This window comes from Pristiophorus japonicus, chromosome 1, assembly GCF_044704955.1.
Source record: "Pristiophorus japonicus isolate sPriJap1 chromosome 1, sPriJap1.hap1, whole genome shotgun sequence".
Classification (NCBI taxonomy): domain Eukaryota; kingdom Metazoa; phylum Chordata; class Chondrichthyes; family Pristiophoridae; genus Pristiophorus; species Pristiophorus japonicus.
Genome location: NC_091977.1, coordinates 530,273,196 through 530,293,892, shown reverse-complemented (window position 1 = coordinate 530,293,892; position 20,697 = coordinate 530,273,196). Strand labels below are relative to the sequence as shown.

General features: G+C 46.6%; 1 protein-coding gene across 3 annotated transcripts in view; it reads left to right on the top strand.

The window, feature by feature from the left end:
• The window catches only part of LOC139277917 (intermembrane lipid transfer protein VPS13B-like), a 1,209,249-nt gene extending 1,189,521 nt beyond the window's left edge, over positions 1 to 19,728 (top strand). For all 3 annotated transcript variants that reach the window (XM_070896555.1, XM_070896554.1, XM_070896561.1), the window contains exons 58-62: positions 5,057 to 5,227; positions 7,710 to 7,880; positions 14,243 to 14,345; positions 14,548 to 14,797; positions 19,069 to 19,728. In XM_070896555.1, coding sequence (XP_070752656.1) covers positions 5,057 to 5,227; positions 7,710 to 7,880; positions 14,243 to 14,345; positions 14,548 to 14,797; positions 19,069 to 19,317 — 944 coding nt within the window. In that variant the 3' untranslated portion in view covers positions 19,318 to 19,728. The remainder of the gene's footprint in view (positions 1 to 5,056; positions 5,228 to 7,709; positions 7,881 to 14,242; positions 14,346 to 14,547; positions 14,798 to 19,068) is intronic.
• Positions 19,729 to 20,697: the final 969 nt, after the last annotated feature.

Here is a 20,697-nt window from a genome sequence, read left to right as displayed (position 1 = left end):
ATTGGCCAGAAATAGCAGCGAACCTGGGGACTGGGAGAAATTTAGAACTCAGCAGAGAAGGACAAAGGGTTTGATTAGGACAGGGAAAATGGAGTACGAGAAGAAGCTTGCAGGGAACATTAAGGTGGATTGCAAAAGTTTCTGTAGGTATGTAAAGAGAAAAAGGTTAGTAAAGACAAACGTAGGTCCCCTGCAGTCAGAATCAGGGGAAGTCATAACGGGGAACAAAGAAATGGCAGACCAATTGAACAAGTACTTTGGTTCGGTATTCACTAAGGAGGATACAAACAACCTTCCGGATATAAAAGGGGTCAGAGGGTCTAGTAAGGAGGGGGAACTGAGGGAAATCTTTATTAGTCGGGAAATTGTGTTGGGGAAATTGATGGGATTGAAGGCCGATAAATCCCCAGGGCCTGATGGACTGCATCCCAGAGTACTTAAGGAGGTGGCCTTGGAAATAGCGGATGCATTGACAGTCATTTTCCAACATTCCATTGACTCTGGATCAGTTCCTATGGAGTGGAGGGTAGCCAATGTTACCCCACTTTTTAAAAAAGGAGGGAGAGAGAAAACAGGGAATTATAGACCGGTCAGTCTGACCTCAGTAGTGGGTAAAATGATGGAATCAATTATTAAGGATGTCATAGCAGTGCATCTGGAAAATGGTGACATGATAGGTCCAAGTCAGCATGGATTTGTGAAAGGGAAATCATGCTTGACAAATCTTCTGGAATTTTTTGAGGATGTTTCCAGTAAAGTGGACAAAGGAGAACCAGTTGATGTGGACTTTCAGAAGGCTTTCGACAAGGTCCCACACAAGAGATTAATGTGCAAAGTTAAAGCACATGGGATTGGGGGTAGTGTGCTGACGTGGATTGAGAACTGGTTGTCAGACAAGAAGCAAAGAGTAGGAGTAAACGGGTACTTTTCAGAATGGCAGGCAGTGACTAGTGGGGTGCCGCAAGGTTCTGTGCTGGGGCCCCAGCTGTTTACATTGTACATTAATGATTTAGACGAGGGGATTAAATGCAGTATCTCCAAATTTGCGGATGACACTAAGTTGGGTGGCAGTGTGAGCTGCGAGGAGGATGCTATTAGGCTGCAGAGTGACTTGGATAGGTTAGGTGAGTGGGCAAATGCATGGCAGATGAAGTATAATGTGGATAAATGTGAGGTTATCCACTTTGGTGGTAAAAACAGAGAGACAGACTATTATCTGAATGGTGACAGATTAGGAAAAGGGAAGGTGCAACGAGACCTGGGTGTCATGGTACATCAGTCATTGAAGGTTAGCATGCAGGTACAGCAGGCGGTTAAGAAAGCAAATGGCATGTTGGCCTTCATAGCGAGGGGATTTGAATACAGAGGCAGGGAGGTGTTGCTACAGTTGTACAGGGCCTTGGTGAGGCCACACCTGGAGTATTGTGTACAATTTTGGTCTCCTAACTTGAGGAAGGACATTCTTGCTATTGAGGGAGTGCAGCGAAGATTCACCAGACTGATTCCCGGGATGGCGGGACTGACCTATCAAGAAAGACTGGATCAACTGGGCTTGTATTCACTGGAGTTCAGAAGAATGACAGGAGACCTCATAAAAACGTTTAAAATTCTGACGGGTTTAGACAGGTTAGATGCAGGAAGAATGTTCCCAATGTTGGGGAAGTCCAGACCCAGGGGTCACAGTCTGAGGATAAGGGGTAAGCCATTTAGGACCGAGATGAGGAGAAACTTCTTCACCCAGAGAGTGGTGAACCTGTGGAATTCTCTACCACAGAAAGTAGTTGAGGCCAATTCACTAAATATATTCAAAAGGGAGTTAGATGAAGTCCTTACTACTCGGGGGATCAAGGGTTATGGCGAGAAAGCAGGAAGTGGGTACTGAAGTTTCATGTTCAGCCATGAACTCATTGAATGGCGGTGCAGGCTAGAAGGGCTGAATGGCCTGCTCCTGCACCTATTTTCTATGTTTCTATGTAACTATGACAGGGTTGCTGTTATATATGCAGGCTATAGATATACTCTTTGTGTAGTCACTGTATAGTTGCATAAGATGGAGACTTGTTACCTGATGTACTATCAATAAGGTTTACGCTGTGTATATACTATGCTGGCACCACCAGAGGATGCAACTAGTGGAGACCGGGGTTTCCTGCCCCTGTGGCAGAGGCTGTCCACCAGAGGGCACTGCGGTGGGAGACCTGAGGGTCACCTACATAGGTTTGCAGAGCCCAGTCTCAAAGGCTGCCCACCATGCTTGTGCCTCACTCTGGAGTTACGAATAAAGGACCAAGGTCACTACAGTTTGAGTACAACATATTGCCTCGCGGAGTCTTTCATAAGTGCATTACAGACATAACAGTTGCTCACCCTCCAAGATTGAGCTGGAGTCTCCAGGACACTGCTGTGAGCAACCCCGGAGGAAAAAAATCATAGCGGCAGTAAAAAAAATTGTGTTTTTAAAAAAAAAACTCTGAACACTTCGGTTATTAGTTATAAAACTATCTGAGATGGGAGAAAAAGATGTTTGATCAACACTTAGGAATTAGGTAATGGCAAGTCTATTTGCTTTCCAATTGGTATGGGAAAGCAGGGTGCTACGAGGATGGACATGTTGGGCGATCAAACACTCCTTTAAACAGCATGGTTCTAGTTCACAACTATTGGTGGCTGTGCATTCAGCTGCCAAGGCCCTAAGCTCTGGAATTCCCTCCCGAAACCTCACCGCCTCTCTACCTCCCTTTTCTCCTTTAAGACACTCCTTAAAACTTACCTCTTTGACCAGGCTTTTCGTCATCTGCCCTAATTTCTCCGTATGTGGCCTGGTGTTAAATTTTGTTTTATAACACTCCTGCAAAGCGCCTTGGGATGTTTTATTACATTAAAGGCGTTGTATAAATGTTCTGTCTGGACTATCTTAATCATAACAGAATGGAACTGATAACGGTTATTATAATAATAATAATGGGGTTAAATACCCTGGAATCTTCACTTGATTACCTTCACAGTTGGAGGGTGAATTTTTAGTGACTGCATGTTTTATCTCTGGTCACTCAACCTGTTCAAATAAATTGGACAGATTGCATCCAGAATTGAACTTGGTTTGTTAGATGGGGCAGATTTAATTTACTTGCTCTTTCTCCAAGCTTTGTTATATTTTTATTATTGTGCGTATAACCTTTTCATATATTTCAAATCGTAGAATAGAATCTCAGAAATTTACGGCACAGAAGGAGGCCATTCAGCTCATCGTGTCTGTGCCGGCCAAAAAAGAGCTATCCAACTTAATCCCACTTTCTAGCTCTTGAGCAATAGCCTTGCAGGCTAGGAAACTTCAAGTGCACATCCAAGTACTTTTTAAATGCGATTAGGGTTCCCGCCTCTCCCACCCTTTCAGACAGTGAGTTCCAGACCCCCACCACCCTCTGGGTGAAAACATTTCTCCTCAACTTCTCTCTAATTCTTCTACCGATTACTTTAAATCTATGCCCCCTGGTTATTGACCTCTCTGCTAAGAGAAATAGGTCCTCCCTCTTCACTCTATCTAGTTTGTCCAAATGAGTTTCCATTTGTGTTTGGGCGTGAAGTAAAAAGCGAAAGGAATGAAAGACTTGTATTTATATAGCGCCTTTCACGACCTCCGGATTTCCCAAAGCTCTTTACAGCCAGGTAAGTACTTTTGAAGTGTAGTCAATGTAGGAAGGAGCAGGATTGATTTCTTATCTGATTATCGGCGTGATATTGTTCTTTCGGATGAGACATTAAACTGACGTCTGCTCTCAGGTAGATGTAAAAGATCCCAGGGCACTATTTCGAAGAGCAGGGGAGTTACCTCGGTGCCCTGGCCAATATTTATCCCTCAATTAACGTAACAAAAACAGATTATCTGGTCATTATCACCTTGCGGTTTGTGGGAGTTTGCTGTGCGCAAATTGGCTGCCGCGTTTTCCTACATTACAACAGTGACTACACTCCGAAAGATAAGGGAAGTGGTCCACGTTGTCCAGGGCCGCGCCGTGGATCTTGATGACTGGGGGGCAGTGCTGTGCGGCGAGGACAGGCTGATGGAGGACCTTTGTCTTACTGATGTTTAGCCTAAGGCCCATGCTTTCATACGCCTCAGTAAATACGTTGACTATGTCCTGGAGTTCAGCCTCTGTATGTGCGCAGACGCAGGCGTCATCCGCGTATTGTAGCTCGACGACAGAGGTTGGGGTGATCTTGGACCTGGCCTGGAGACGGCGAAGGTTGAACAGGTTCCCACTGGTTCTGTAGTTTAGTTTCACTCCAGCGGGGAGCTTGTCGACTGTGAGGTGGAGCATAGAAACATAGAAAATAGGTGCAGCAGCAGGCCATTCGGCTCTTCGAGCCTGCACCACCATTCAACATGATCATGGCTGAACATGCATTTCAGTACCCTATTCCTGCTTTCTCTCCAAATCCCTTGATCCCTTTAGCCATGAAGGCCACATCTAACTCCCTTTTGAATATATCTAACGAACTAGCCTCAACAACTTTCTGTGGTAGAGAATTCCACAGGTTCATAATTCTCTGAGTGAAGAAGTTTCTCCTCATCGCGGTCCTAAATGGCTTACCCCTTATCCTTAGACTTTGATCCCTGGTTCTGGACTTCCCCAACATCGGGAACATTCTTCCTGCACCTGCATGCCAACTTTCAATGACCGATGTACCATGACACCCAGGTCTCGTTGCACCTCCCCCATTACTAATCTGTCGCCATTCAGATAATAATCAGCCCTCCTGTTTATACCACCAAAGTGGATAACCTCACATTTATCCACATTACACCGCATCTGCCATGTATTTGCCCACTCACCTAACATGGCAGCGAAGAAGATTGAGAAGAGGGTTGGGGCGATTCCGAGGGACTGCCTATGATGACAGTGACACTCCAAAAGTACTTCATTGGCTGTAAGGCGCTTTGGGACGTCCGGAGGTTGTGAAAGGCGCTACATAAATGGAAGTCTTTCTTTTAAATATATACTTTGTACAAATGCATTTGTCATATTGATTCAGTGTTTTGTGCCTTCCTGTTCAGGCACTCTGACATCGATCACTAATCTGGCAACAAGTTTGGCCCGCAACATGGATCGGCTCTCTCTGGATGAAGAGCACTACAACCGGCAGGAGGAATGGCGGAGACAGCTTCCAGACAGCCTGGGGGAAGGTCTGCGGCAGGGGTTGTCCCGGCTGGGAATCAGCCTGCTGGGTACGGCAATATTGACCAGCCTGACAATAAATCTAAAACCTTAAGCGTACCTCGAGAGCTCATCAGAGTAAATTCTGAAGATGGACTCTCCAAACCCGCTAGCCTGTTGCCTTTTTGAAATCTGTACAGCGTTAGAAAGCCAATAACCCCATCACTGAAGACCGTGTACTATAAAACAGACCATGTTCCAGTGATGGCTCTTTAATGTAGGTTGCGTTATTGATGACTGTAAATGTGTCCACGATGTGTCGACCGTTTACGTTGAAGTACTTCAGCTTTGTTTATGCGGTTTTAAGTTTTCTGTAAACGTTGAAGAAAATCAGTTCATAATGAAGGAACCCAGACCCCCGCCTGCCCCGAAACGATTCCGCTCGCTCCAGGGAAATATTAATCTCAATAAGATATTTCAGATCTCTGCTCTTGCCTTGTTTTCAGCGCAGATTTACATGTCTGTGGCATGCTGCGCTGTGTGACATGTTTGGTGCAGGCACATGAGAATTTATCTGGGAAAGTTATCCTATTGTGTTCATTTCATATGAAAAATCTTTTGCGTCGAAAATCCATTTTGTAAAGGCCCTCCTTTCCGCAGCCCTTTATGTGATTCGAATTTTGGAGGCGGGTTTTTGGACACGTTTTCCCCGTTGTCATTGTGGTGATCACATGTAGAGCTGATTGCCACAATGTTCTTCAGGCACGGTCATTGCATGGACAGAATGGTATTGTACCAAAAAATGATTTTATTTTGATAATGGGGCAGTTCAGGGTTGCTCCAAGAACTCACTATGCTATTAAACCGTCTAGACTAGTAGATATTAAAAAGTGATGGATTAAAATATCCCGAATAGTTGAACAGACTGATGTGCGCCAAGCCGAAAATGAGAATGAGGACTGCAAAATTACACAGCTGAACGGAATGTGCACCAAATATGATTCTACAGCAATTGGAAATCTTGTATTTTAATATAGTAATTAAATGGATAAATAGGGTAGACGAATAACTTATATTAAGAAGGGCAATAGTTTGTTATCACAGATTTTCTCATATCGTAACGTGATGGTGGAATAAACTCGAATTTTCATCTTCTGAACTGTTTTTTTAAATTACTATTTTCTCCTTAGACCTGTTATAGATTGTTCTATATAATAGTCGACCTCTTGTGGCGATACACGCGGGGAGTCGAGACCAAGTACAGTGTTCAGTTCAAGCAGGGTTGGAGGTCCAGGGGATAATTGGCCCAGGGTGCATTGGTGTAAATTAGTTGCCATTTTATAGGAGTAATTTTAACTTAACTTGCTTGAGAGGAAACTGGCAGGATCTGAATGGCCACCCGATTCACGGTCGTCGTCGTCGTCCCCAATTCACGCCCCACCCCCCCCCTCACCCGATTCACGCACCCCCCCCCCCCACCCGATTCACGCTCTTCCCCCCCCCCCGATTCACGCTCTTCCCCCCCCCCACCCGATTCACGCTTTTCTCCCCCCCCCGATTCACGCTCTTCCCCCCCCCCCACCCGATTCACGCTCTTCCCCCCCCCCCGATTCACGCTCTTCCCCCCCCCCCACCCGATTCACGCTCTTCCCCCCCCCCCACCCGATTCACGCTCTTCCCCCCCCCCCACCCGATTCACGCTCTTCCCCCCCCCCCACCCGATTCACGCTCTTCCCCCCACCCGATTCACGCTCTTCCCCCCCCCCCCGATTCACGCTCTTCCCCCCCCCCACCCGATTCACGCTCTTCCCCCCACCCGATTCACGCTCTTCCCCCCACCCGATTCACGCTCTTCCCCCCACCCGATTCACGCTCTTCCCCCCCACCCGATTCACGCTCTTCCCCCCACCCGATTCACGCTCTTCCCCCCCCCCCCGATTCACGCTCTTCCCCCCCCACCCGATTCACGCTCTTCTCCCCCACCCGATTCACGCTCTCCCCCCCCCCCCACCCGATTCACGCTCTTCCCCCCACCCGATTCACGCTCTCCCCCCCCCCCCACCCGATTCACGCTCTCCCCCCCCCCCCACCCGATTCACGCTCTTCCCCCCCCCCCCACCCGATTCACGCTCTTCCCCCCCCCGATTCACGCTCTTCCCCCCCCCCCGATTCACGCTCTTCCCCCCACCCGATTCACGCTCTTCCCCCCACCCGATTCACGCTCTTCCCCCCACCCGATTCACGCTCTTCCCCCCACCCGATTCACGCTCGCCCCGCCCCCCGATTCACGCTCCCCCCCCCCCCTCCCCCCCGATTCACGCTCGCCCCGCCCCCCGGTTCACGCTCCCCCCGATTCACGCCCGCCCCCCCCGTTCACCCTCCGCCTGATTTGCTCTTTGAACTCAATGCAAACTAAAATGAGGTGAGGTGTAAAACAGACAGCCAATCCAATGCCTTTATTCTCCGGCCGACTTAGGTGAGAGAGAGTGAAAACTGCTTACCAGTAGAAAAGGCGGTATTGGATCCTTTATCAGTTCTGCTTGATATTCCCAGGTGCCATTGCTGGCATTGTCGATCAGCCAATGCAGAATTTCCAGAGGACGTCGGAAGTTTCAGCTGGGCGCAAAGCCAAGGATGTCATCTCTGGCGTGGGCAAAGGCATTGTGGGGGTTTTCACCAAACCAATTGGAGGGGCCGCTGAGCTCGTCTCACAAACCGGTTATGGCAAGTATAGAAGATTCTGTGTTTCATCAAATGTTTTCCAGAACACACCACCTCTTTACACAAAGAAACACACGTGTAGTCACGCACATAAGAAATAGGAGCAGGAATAGACCATACGGCCCCTCGAGCCTGCTCCGCCATTTAATACGATCATGGCTGATCCGATCATGGACTCGGGTCCACTTCCCTGCCTGCTCTCCATAACCCCTTATTCCATTATTGTTTAAGAAACTGTCTATTTCTGTCTTAAATTTATTCAATGTCCCAGCACCCACAGCTCTCTGAGGCAGCGAATTCCACAGATCTATGACCATCTGAGAGAAGAAATTTCTCCTCATCTCAATTTTAAATGGGTGGCCCTTATTCTAAGATTATGCCCTCTAGTTCTAGTCTCCCCTATCAGTGTAAACATCCTCTCTGCATCCACCTTATCAACCCTCCTCATAATCTTACACGTTTCGATAAGATCACCTCTCATTCTTCTGAATTCCAAAGAGTAGAGGCCCAACCTACTCAACCTTTCCTCATAAGTCAACCCTCTCATCCCCGGAATCAACCTCGTGAACCTTCTCTGAACTGCCTCCAAAGCAAGTATATCCTTTCGTAAATATGGAAACCAAAACTGCACGCAGTATTCCAAGTGTGGCCTCACTAATACTCTGTTAACAGCTCTGCCCGCCCTCCCCCGCCCCCCCCCCCCCCCCCCCCCGCGTCAATGATGTCAATAATTTAAACCTTCACTTTTTCACATTTAGTGACCTAGAAAAGCAGCAAATAAAAATAAGATAATCGCTGATAAATCTGGTAGGGAATTCAGGAGAAACTTCTTTACCCAGAGAGTGGCGTGAATGGGGAATGTGTTACCACAGGGAGTAGTTGAGGTGAGTAGCACAGAGTATTACTAGGTAAGTGCATGAGGGAGAAAGGAATAGAGGGATATGTTGATCGAGTGAAATGAAGTAGGATGGGAGGGGGCTGATGTGGAGCCTCAATACTGGCATGGACCGAATGGCCTGTTTCTGTGCTGTAAAATTCTATGTAATATCCTCCCAAGTTTGTTCAATAAAAGCAGTATTTCCCTGTTTGCCTAGGCTTCCACCACAAAAGCAATTCCCAGTTTGATCTTTTCTTTGAATCTGTAGTGCCCCGGGTTTTCAATTACTTAATCTGATTGCACCATTTGTAGGGTAGGTTGGTATTATTTGATCAAGTTACTTATTTTACAAGGACTATACGTCAAATATCACTTTCTATATATATATTTTTAAGCTTATTAAAAGTTAGATGCTGATTGCCAAACAGACCAGAGACGGAATATGGAATCTTCCATCCCTGTAAGGCTCAGTGACATACCGTTAGTAAATATTTCACGTGCGTGATGGCAGTATTCCTAATCCTTGACAATTGCAATGATATTTTAGTCTTGGGCCCCTCAAGCCTGTTCCACCATTCCACGAGATCATGGCTGATCTGTACCTCAACTCCGCTCACTTACCTTGGCTTCATATCCATTAATACCCTTATCTTAAAAAAAATCTATCTCCGTTTGAATTTTTAAATTGACCCCCATCCTCAACAGCGTTTTGAGGGTGAAAGTTCCAGATTCCCATGAAGCCTTTGTGTGAAGAAGTGCTTCCTGACTTCTTGTGATACTGTGATTTGCATGAAGAAATCAAATCTTTTAAACCAAGCTTAATTAGTCCATGGAATATTACCTCTCTAATAACATAGCTTTATGTAACATGTCCAGCACAAAAACAGGCTATTTGTCCCAACAGCTCTATGGCAATGTTCATGCTCCACACGAGCCCTCCCCCGCCGCTCTTCATCTGACCCTCTCAGCATAACTCTCAAATTCAGTAAATGTGAAGAAAATGCATAGACATTTATTTGTTGCTTTCCTCCCCAAATAGCTCAGTAGACCGGGAGAAATGTAGAAACATAGGCCCCAAGTTTCCACATGATTTGCTCCTGATTTTTAGGAGCAACTGGTGTAGAACAGAGTATCTTAGAAATCGGAATTCTCGTCATTTAGTTTGCTCCAGTTCTAGTCAGTTAGAACAGTTTCACTTTGGAACAGAATTTTTTTTTCAAAAGGGGGTGTGTCCGGCCACTTACGCCGTTTCGTGAAAACTTACTCCAAATTAACTTAGAATGGAGTAAGTGAAGATCTTTGTACGCTCGAAAAAACCTTGTCTACACTTTAGAAAATCAGGCGTAGGTTACAAATCAGGCGTAGGGAATGGTGGGGGGGTGTTTAAAGGGAAGTTTACAAACATTAAACACTTCAGTTTTACAAATAAAGAGCCATCATCAATAATAAATGATAAATACATCAATAAATCAATTAATAAATCAATCAAAAAAAATTAATAAGAAATATATATTTTTTTAAATGAATAAATAAAACATTTTCTACTTACCGACTGCAGCACCGGGAGCCCTCCAACAGCGTGCTGGGATGCCCCCCTCAGTGTGTCTCTGTCAGTATCTCTATCTCTCTGTCTGTCTGTCAGTGTCTGTGTTTCTGACAGCGAGGGGAGGGGGAGGAGGGGGGTAGAGGGAGAGAGGGGGGGAGCAGAGGGAGGGAAGGGGGAGGGATGGGGGAGAAGGGGGAAGGATGGGATGGGGGAGAAGGGAGAGTGGGGGAGAAGGGAGGAAAGGAGTTGGGGCGGGGGGAAGGAGATTGGTGGGGGAAAGAGAAGGGAGAGGGAGGCTGAATAGGGGGGGGGAAGGAGATTGGGGGAGGTGGGGGGGAAGGGGGAGGGAGGCTGAACGGGCCGGGCCCGAGACTTCGGGCAGGGCCCGTTCCCAGCACCAGATTTACAGGTAGGTGGCGTTGGGTCGGGGGAGTGGTGGGAGGGAGGTCGGTTCGGTTCGGGTCGGGGGGAGGGAGGTCAGGTCGGATCCAGTCCGGGGGGGTGGGGGGGAGGAAGCGGGAGTTGGATCCGGAGGCGGTGGGGGAGTGGGGGAGCGGGTGTCGGGTCCGGGGAGCGGGTGTCAGGTCCGGGGCGGGGGGGAGCGGGAGTCGGGTCGGGTCTGGGGGGTGGGGGGAGCGCGGGAGTCAGGGGGGTGGGGGGGGAGGCGGGAGTCGGGTTGGGTCCGGTCCGAGGGCAGGGGGGGAGAGCGGGAATCGTGTTGGGTCCGGTCCAGGGGGGGGAGCGGGAGTCGGGTCGGTGTCGGGCGGGGGGGAGCGGAGTTGGTGTCGGGTCCGGTCCGGAGGCGGGAAGCGGTTGTCGAGTCGGGTCGGGAGGAAGCAGGAGCTGGCCGTGGGAGGAGCCTTATTCACACAGCCCCAGTGAGGCCATTCGGCCAGGGCTAGGGGCTGCGTGCTGCAGGCCCCTCCCACACAGTTTTGGGCGCCTGGAGCTACTGAACATGCGCGCTATGTGCAGAGGTCCCGGCACTGTTTTCAGCGCAGGGACCTGGCTCCGCCCCCTACAGCTCCTGCTGCGCTGCGTCGAGGGCCAGAGGACCTGCAGGGTGGTGGAGAATCTGGAGGGTCTTTTTAGGCGCACTTTGTGGCGCGAAAAACGGGCGTCCAGATCGGGACTGCGCCGTTCTAGGCGCGGCTCGAAACTTGGGCCCATAGAAAATAGGTGCAGGTGTAGGCCATTCGGCCCTTCGAGCCTGCACCACCATTCAATATGATCATGGCTCATCATGCAACTTCAGTATCCCATTCCTGCTTTCTCGCCATATCCCTTGATCCCTTTAGCCATAAGGGCCACATCTAACTCCTTTTTGAATATATCTAATGAACTGGCCTCAACAACTTTCTGTGTAGAGAATTCCACAGGTTCACAATTCTTTGAGTGAAGAAGTTTCTCCTCATCTCGGTCCTAAATAGCTTACCCCTTATCCTTAGACTGTGACCCATAGTTCTGGACTTCCCCAACATTGGGAACATTCTTCCTGCATCTAACCTGTTCAATCCCGTCAGAATTTTATATGTTTCTATGCGATCCCCTCTCATTCTTCTAAATTCCATTGAATATAAGCCAAGTCGATCCAGTCTTTCTTCATATGTCAGTCCTGCCATCCCCGGAATCAGCTTGGTGAACCTTCGCTGCACTCCCTCAATAGCAAGAATGTCCTTCCTCAGATTAGGAGACCAAAAGTGCACACAATATTCAAGGTGTGGCCTCACCAAGGCCTTGCACAACTGTAGTAAGACCTCCCTGCTCCTATACTCAAATCCTCTCACTATGAAGGCCAACAAGCCATTTGCCGCCTTCACCGCCTGCTGTACCTGCATGCCAACCTTCAATGACTGATGTACCATGACACCCAGGTCTCGTTGCAGCTCCCCTTTTCCTAATCTGCCACACTTGATTCCCGGTCTCTGCGAACTTGGTAGAACTTAACTGGGGCACAGCAATCAACCTCAGCACCACTATCAGCAAGAAGGAAGTCTTCTTGGACTTCTACTCCTGTTAGTTTGAGGATCGTGCTTGGAAGCAAACCTGTGTGATCTCTTTCCCCTTCCTCCTCTCCCTCATAGACTCAACACTGTTAAAGCTCATATGAATAAACAAAGCAGACAAACAGCTTTCACGACCTCAGGACATCCCAAAGTGCTTTACAGTTCTGTGAAGTACCTTTGAAGTGTAGCCAGTGTTGTAATGTAGGAAACGCGGCAGCAAATTTGCGCACAGCAAGGTCCCACAAACAGCAAACGAGATAATGACCAGATCATTTTTTTTTTTATTGCTGTTGGTTGAAGGATAAATATTGGCCACGACACTGGGGATAACTCACCTGCTTTTCTTCAAAATAGCGCCATGGGTTCTTTTATATCCACCTGAGAGAGCAGGCGGGGCCTCGGTTTAACGTCTCATCCGAAAAGCGGCATCTCCGACAGTGCAGCACTCCCTCGCTACTGCTCTGGAGTTACTGCCTAGATTTTGTGCTCCAGTCTCTGGAGTGGGACTTGGACCCACAGCCTTTTGACTCGGAGTTGAGAGTGCTACCCACCGAGCCATGGGATATGGCCGGCTGATGAAGGCACTGGAGAGCAACTGGTGTCTGAGGAACCATACCCCAGGAGGCTGTCTGTCCCAACTGTGACAGCGACTGTAATTCCCATATTGGATTGTTCAGTCACCTAAGAACTCACTTGTAGAGTGGAAGCAAGTCTTCCTCGATTTCGAGGGACTGCCTATGATGATGATGACGACAGCAGGAGGGGAGGAGAGTAAACAATGGAACACTGTTTCTCTTGCTGATATGATATTAATCCTTCCTATAGTTATTTTTGTTAGTCATTTTAAAATTTCATATTTGAAATCCTGACTCACTGTGCCAGTTACATGAGATGTCCTATTGAGGCATTATTTGACAGGGAGACGCCCTAAGTTGATACCTGAAACTGTAGAAAGGTGTGCTGGGTTGTTGAAGCGATTAATAAGAACATAAGAAATAGGAGCAAGAGTAGGCCATATGGCCCCTCGAGCCTGCTCCGCCATTTAATATGATCATGGCTGATCTGATCATGGACTCGGCTCCACTTCTCCACCTGCTCCCCATAACCCCTTATTCCCTTATCAGTTAAGAAACTGTCTATTTCTGTCTTAAATTTATTCAGTGACCCAGCTTCCACAGCTCTCTGAGGCAGCAAATTCCACAGATTTACAACCCTCTGAGAGAAGAAATTTCTCCTCATCTCTGTTTTAAATGGGCAGCCCCTTATTCTAAGATTATGTATGCCCTCTTGCAATTTGCAATTGCAATTTGTAAAGCATTAACAATCAGAAGACAATAATACAGATCTGCAGTGTTCACTCACAAGCTGATGCAACCCTGAGCCTGTGAGATGCTGGAGGCAAAAAACTCGCTTTATCCATTCGACTCAAACCTCACATGTGTTTTGAATACTAAACTTATGTTTTTTATTTGTTTTAATGGTGCAATTCTGTTGATTTAGTTTAAAGATTAGTCTGCGACCATAATAAGTAATGGATATATTTGGGAAGAGAGATCTTTTCTCGTAACGATGCTGCTCAGAAATACTATCCAAGGGAAATTATCATACTTGAATGTTGAGCTAATGTAGTTGTCATAGTATATAGAAATTAACAATTGTTACTGCTTTAGCTTTAAGCGATCGTGTTTATATTGTTATTTAGAAAATTCTCCCCCCCCCCCCCACTTGCAGGAGTACAATTGCCTTCACTTAGCGCTTATGAGACGAGCTTTATATATTTTAATTTTTGTCACCGTTCAAGAGCTCTGCCTTTTACGTCATTGCGGTTAAAAAGATGAATATTCCTATCAGTCTGTTCCAAACACATTACATCATTTCAGCACCACGTTGCCGCCTTGGTTAAGTAGACGTAAGAATCTTGTCTTTATTGCTCTAGGTATTTTGCATGGAGCTGGACTATGTCAACTTCCCAAGCAGAGGTTTCACCCGACTGAGCAGCATGCTGACCAGGCCCCAAACAGCCACCTCAAATATGTCTGGTAAGAATATGCTGGCAGTCAGTCATTTTTACGATGGCATTATTCATTACATTGCTCTGGCTTTGTATCAAACTAACAGGTCATTTATCTTGGAACAGTTTGTTTCTTAGATGAAATGTTTCAGTTCTGGAATTTTAAATAAAAAAAAATTAAAACAAATTTTTTTTAAATGGTATCTGTTCAACATTTTGTGTCCTGACAGGAAAATGCTGCAGTCTTTGGGCCGGCCTGAAGTCTTTATGGCCTTGGGCGTGGTCATCGTGAGCAACTCTGGCCAGGAGTACGAAGGGTGCTTGCTGCTCACCTCCGAGGTGCTGTTTGTGGTCAGTGTCAGCGAGGACACACAGCAGCAGGCCTTCCCAGTCACGGAGATCGAGTGCTGCCTGGACCCAAAGAAAGACAACTTGCTCCAAGTCGTGCTCAAGCAGCAGAGGGTATCGTACGACGCAGAGGCAAGTCGCGACCCTTTCTGCGACTGAGTTGGAACTGTCCCCTAGGAAACGGGCAGTTTTGGACCCGATTTAAACGCATCCTTCGAGCAACATTTCCAAACAGCCATGACTTTTAAATCACAAATCTCTGTATTTCTGCAGTTGAAAATACGGACAAGTCTTTCATAGAATAGTACGGCACAGAAGGAAGCCATTCGGCCCATCGAGTCGGCACCGGCTCTTTCGAAGAGCAATCCAGTTAGTCCCACACCCCCACTCTTCCCCCATATCCCTGTAAATTTTTTCTCTCTCATATTTATCCAATTCCTTTTTTATTTCATTTAAATTTCCAATTTCATTCACATTAACGCAGGATATCCTCTTTGTTAACACCCCATCATCATAGGAATCGACTTGCTTCCACTCTTAAAATGAGTCCTTAGGTGGCTGAACAGTCCAATACGAGAACCACAGACTCTGTCACAGGTGGGACAGACAGTCGTTGGGGGTAAGGGAGGGTGGGACAGGTTTGCCGCACGCTCTTTCCGCTGCCTGTGCTTGATTTCTGCATGCTCTCGGCGACGATACTCAAGGACTTCCTCCACTTCGGGCGGTCGTTGGCCAGGGATTCCCAAGTGTCGGTGGGGATGTTTCAATTTATCAGGGTGTCCTTGTAATGTTTTACTGCCAACCTTTGGCTCGTTTGCCGTGAAGGAGTTCTGAGTAGAGCGTTTGCTTTGGGAGTCTCGTGTCTGGCATGTGGACAATGTGGCCTGCCCAGCGGAGCTGATCAAGTGTGGTCAGTGCTTCAATGCTGGGGATGTTGGCCTGGTCGAGGACGCTAATGTTGGTGCGTCTGTCCTCCCAGGGGATTTGTAGGATCTTGCGGAGACATCGTTGGTGACCCATATCCCTGGTGTCAGCCAGTACAAATTTTTTTTAAATGACTTTGTCTGTCCCATATATTGAAAACTAAAGCAGTTCTTTACGTTAACATTTTATATGCACACTCTTGTTCAGATGACATTGCTTTCACCACCATTTCATCAGTTTAAACTAAAATTACAGACGTGTCTCATGAACCCATGAAGTGTAATTTTTAAGCTTTTGTTTCCTACCAGATTTCTTCTGATGTAGGCTAACAAGTTATTAGCAGTTATTAGAGGGGAAGTTGTTGTAATATTACATTTAATCTCGAAACTAACCAATGTGCTTTCAAGACTATAACAACCTGTCTGTCCCTTTATTAAATTGAGTCATCAACAGTTGACTCCTGAATCTGCATCTTAAAGCGACTCTCCAAATGAACTGACTAAAAGAAAAAAGAAAGACTTGTATAGCTACTTTCATGACCACCAGACGTGTCAAAGTGCTTCAAGTGGAGTGTAGTCACTGTTGTAATGTAGGAAACATGGCAGCCAACTTGCGCACAGCAAGCTCCCACAAACAGCAATGTGATAATGACCAGATAAACTGTTTTTGTTATGTTGATTGAGGGATAAATATTGGCCAGGACACCGGGGATAACTCCCCTGCTGTTCTTCGAAATAGTGCCATGGGATCTTTTACGTCAACCTGAGAGAGCAGACGGGGCCCCGAAAGACAGCACCTCCGATGAACCAGCATAACTTCCTATATCTGTTGAGTCCCATATTAAGCCTACAATGGCTTTAAGTGGTTATCATTAATATATTATAATTGTGCCACTCCCACTGCTTTCAATCTGACGATTCCACTAATTGTGGCATAAAAATGAATGTTATCCATGCTAATGATATCAATTTATACCATGGTTACTTTAACAAGAGAAGGTATTATTAACTTGGTGCAACTTAAGGTAGATTTAAGGATTTCATATAAATATAAGATTTCATATCAATATATAATTGTGTAGGTTGGGCCGATACTCTCCGGAGTTTAGAAGAATGAGAGGTGATTTCATTGAAACGTTTAAGATACTGAGGGGGATTCACAGGGTAGATTGCAGAGAGGCTGTTTCCCCTGGGCTGGAGAGTCTCGAACTAGGGGGCACAGTCTCAGGATAAGGGGTGGGCCATTTAAAACTGAGATGAGGAGGAATTTCTTCTCTGAGAGGGTTGTGAATCTTTGGAATTCTCTACCCCAGAGGATTGTGGATGCTGAATCGCTGAGTATATTCAAGGCTGAGATCAATAAATTTTTGGACTTTAGGGAAATCAAGGGAAATGAAGGTCGGTCGGGAAAGTGAATTTGATGTAGAGGTTAGCCACGAACTTATTGAATGGCAGAGCAGGCTCGAGGGGCTTTATGGCCGACTCCGGCTCCTAATTCTTGTGTTCTTATGTTAAGAAAGGCACTAATAAATCCAATAGGGAATTCAAGAGAAACTCCTTTACTCAGAGGGTGGTGAGAAGGTGGAACTTGCTACCACAAGGAATAGTTGGGATGAATAGCGTAGATGCATTGAAGGCGAAGTGAGATAAACACATGAGGGAGAAAGGAATAGAAGGACATGCTGATCGGGTGAGGTGAAGAGGGATGGGAGGAGGCTCTTGTGGAGCATAAACACCGGCATAATGCAGTTGGGGCGAATAGCCTGATTCTGTGCGATATAATTTTATGTGATACATCGTCAGTTAAACGGGTGACAATAACGAACTCGGAAGAGTAATTGTTTTAGCAGCTATTGGGAAGCTGAATAGAGATATTATAGTGATAGTGCTCCCTGTAGTACTAACTGCAAATCTTTACGGTGATTTTATATTGATAGTATGCCATTGACAACTGGTTTGTGTCCTTGTCCAGGCCAATATCCCCAGCATTGAAGCACTGACCACACTTGATCAGCTCCGCTGGGCAGGCCACATAGTTCGCATGCCAGATACGAGACTCCCAAAGTAAGCACTCTACTCTGAACTCGTCCGCAGCAAAGGTGGGCAGCGGAAACGTTACAAGGACATCCTCAAAGCCTCCCTGATAAAGTACGACATCCCCATTGACACCTGGGAGTCCCTGGCCAAAGCCCTAAGTGGAGGAAGTACATCCTGGAGGGCGCTGAGCTCCTCGAGTATTGTCGCCGAGAGCATGCAAAAATCAAGTGCAGGCAGCGGAAGGAGCGTGCGGCAAACCAGGCTCCCCACCCACCCTTCCCTTCAACCACTATTTGTCCCACCTGTGACAGAGACTGTGGTTCTCATACTGGACTGTACAGCCACCTAAGAACTCGTGCTAAGAGTGGAAGCAAGTCCTCCTCGATTCCGAGGGACTGCTATGATGATGATGATGATGGTGTGCCTTCAATAGCACCCGGGACCTGAGTTTCCCTAGGCTCCAAGACTAGCTGTTGGTGATGCAGAAAGTGCAAGTGAGGAAGGTTGGATAGACTAAGATGTATACCCTTGAATATAGAAGATTAAGGTGTGATCTAATTGAGACGATTAAAAGAGTTGATAGGGTAGATAGAGAGAAACTATTTCCTCTGGTGAAGGAGTACAGAACAAGGGGGCAGAACCTTAAAATTAGAGCTAGGTCGTTTCAGAGTGATGTCAAGAAGCACTTCTTCACTCAAAGGGTAGTGGAAATCTGGAACTCCACCAAAATGCTATTGAGGCTGGGAGGGCCAATTGAAAATTTCAAAACTGAGATAGATTTTTGTTAAGAGTTACGGAACCAAGCTTGGTGACAGTTTTGAGGGCCTGGTCGTCAAGCACTCTTTTCCTCAGGCGGTCGAAGGCTGCACTGGCACACTGGAGGCGGTGTTGGATCTCGTCGTCAATGCCTGCTCTTGTTGATAGGAAGCTCCCAAGATAAGGGAAGTGGTCCACGGTGTCCAGGGCTGAGCCGTGGATCTTGATGACTAGGGGGCAGGATACTACACAGCTAAGTGGCTTGTTTCTGTGCTGTAAATACTATGTAATTCCATATAAAGATAAGTTGTAAGAAAGATTAAGAGGTAGCATTGAAAGCGATCCTGGCATTCCCGTTGTACTGGACAGTCTCAGGATAAGGGGTCAGCCATTTGGGACTGAAATGAGGAGAAATTTCCTCACTCGAAGGGTTGTGAACCTTTGGAATTCTCTATCCCAGAGGTCTGTGGCTGCTCAGTCGTTGAGTATATTTAAGACTGAGATCGATAGATTTTTGGACACGGAGAGAATTGAGAGATATGGGGATAGTGCGGGAAGGTGGAGTTGAGATAGAAGATCAACCGTGATCTTATTGAATAAGGGAGCAGGCTCGAGGGGTAGAATGGCCTACTCCTGCTCCTATTTCTTATTCCTTAATGCTGACATGGTTCTTTGTCTCTTGTTTAGGGAGATGGCATCCGAGAGAGACTTTCTGAACAGCAGTATGATCGACTGGTGGACTATGTCACAAGAACATCACATTACATCATTCCCAGCAGCGTGGCCGTGGCGCTGGCTTCTCAAGTAGTTGTTGCTGATCCTCCTGCCACCCGGACCAAGACTTACCAATACTTGGTTGATCACCACTATGGAAGTGTTTTTGTGAGCAAGTTTTCTATGGTGAAAAACAAGGCACTGCGAAAGGGATTTCACTAATCATAAATGAGCCGCAGTGCCTAACCTAATTTTTTTTATTAAAGTGATGAAAATGCTGACCTTTTTCTGATGAAATAGCTTGACATTCGGCCCTTGGCTAGCATCGGTTAAGTGCAGCGCAAACCTTTCTTAAGAACCTTTAATTAAAGCAAATGTGATCCGGGTCAGTTTGTTTACGTAATTTAATTAATTCGCCTTTCTCAATAATGACTGTCGGTAAATCAACTATGTAAATACTGTGTTTAAAGAAAGGGGTGTGGCCACTAATGCTGATAGACTTGGGTGCCCTGGAGCAGTGAGGCCATTTTGTTAAGTGCTGTCATTAACGAGATTTTATTATTCTCTAATGCTTCAGCAAAAGAATTGTTAATATAACTGAAAATATTTAAGGAGAATAAATTTTAAAGTCAGGATTGCATGGTGCTATTTTATTTTGCGTAATAGTTCGACATGTAAACAACCAATTATTAAAGAAGAATCTTGCATGTTAATATGTTAGACAAAGAGTCAGATGAAAGATCCACGATTGACGTAAAACAAAGGAGGTGAAGAAGTGAGAAACTGTACCAGATAAGCTTCAAAATCTTTGCTAAGTTGTACAAATTGACTGCAGTTGTCAGCCCTGCGATATACTCTCACCTACTTCTCTGTCTGCCAGCTCCTGTGGTGTTACAGATAATCCATAGTCTGGAGCTCAGCTGGTTACATGGGATATATGGCTCAGAAACAGGCCATTTGGCCCAACCAGTCCATGCTAGCGTTTATGCTCCACTCAAGCCTCCTCCCGTCTTTCCTCATCTAAATCTTATCTGCATAATTGGGTGATCCATCAGATTGGTTGACCACTTTGCGGAGCACCTCCATTCAGTCCACAAGTGTGACCCTGAGCTTCCGGTCGCCTGTCACTTTAATTCTCTGCTCCATTCCCATTCTGACCTCTCTGTCCTCCTACACTGTTCCAACGAAGCTCAACGTAAGCTTGAGGAACAGCACCTCATCTTTCATTTAGACACTTTACAGCCTTCTGGACTCAACATCGAGCTCAACAATTTCAGAGCGTAACCACTGCCAATCTTTGGCTCCCTTTCCCCGCCCCCCCCTCAGAGCCTGTTTCTTTTTCTCTCCTTGTCTCTAATGGCAGTTGGTCATTATCCCGCCATTCACGCCCTATCTTGACTAATGTTTTTCTAACTCCTGGCATTACCATTTGAATTTGGGCCATCATCCCTTTTGTCTCTCTAATCTCTCCTGTCTTCCAACCCTCCCCTCTTTCCTCCCCTCCCCCTTTCAGTGCGTGTTAAGAATCTGTCTTTCCGAACACTCCCCAGTTCTGATGAAGGGTCATCGACCCGAAACGTTAACTCTGCTTCCTCTCCACAG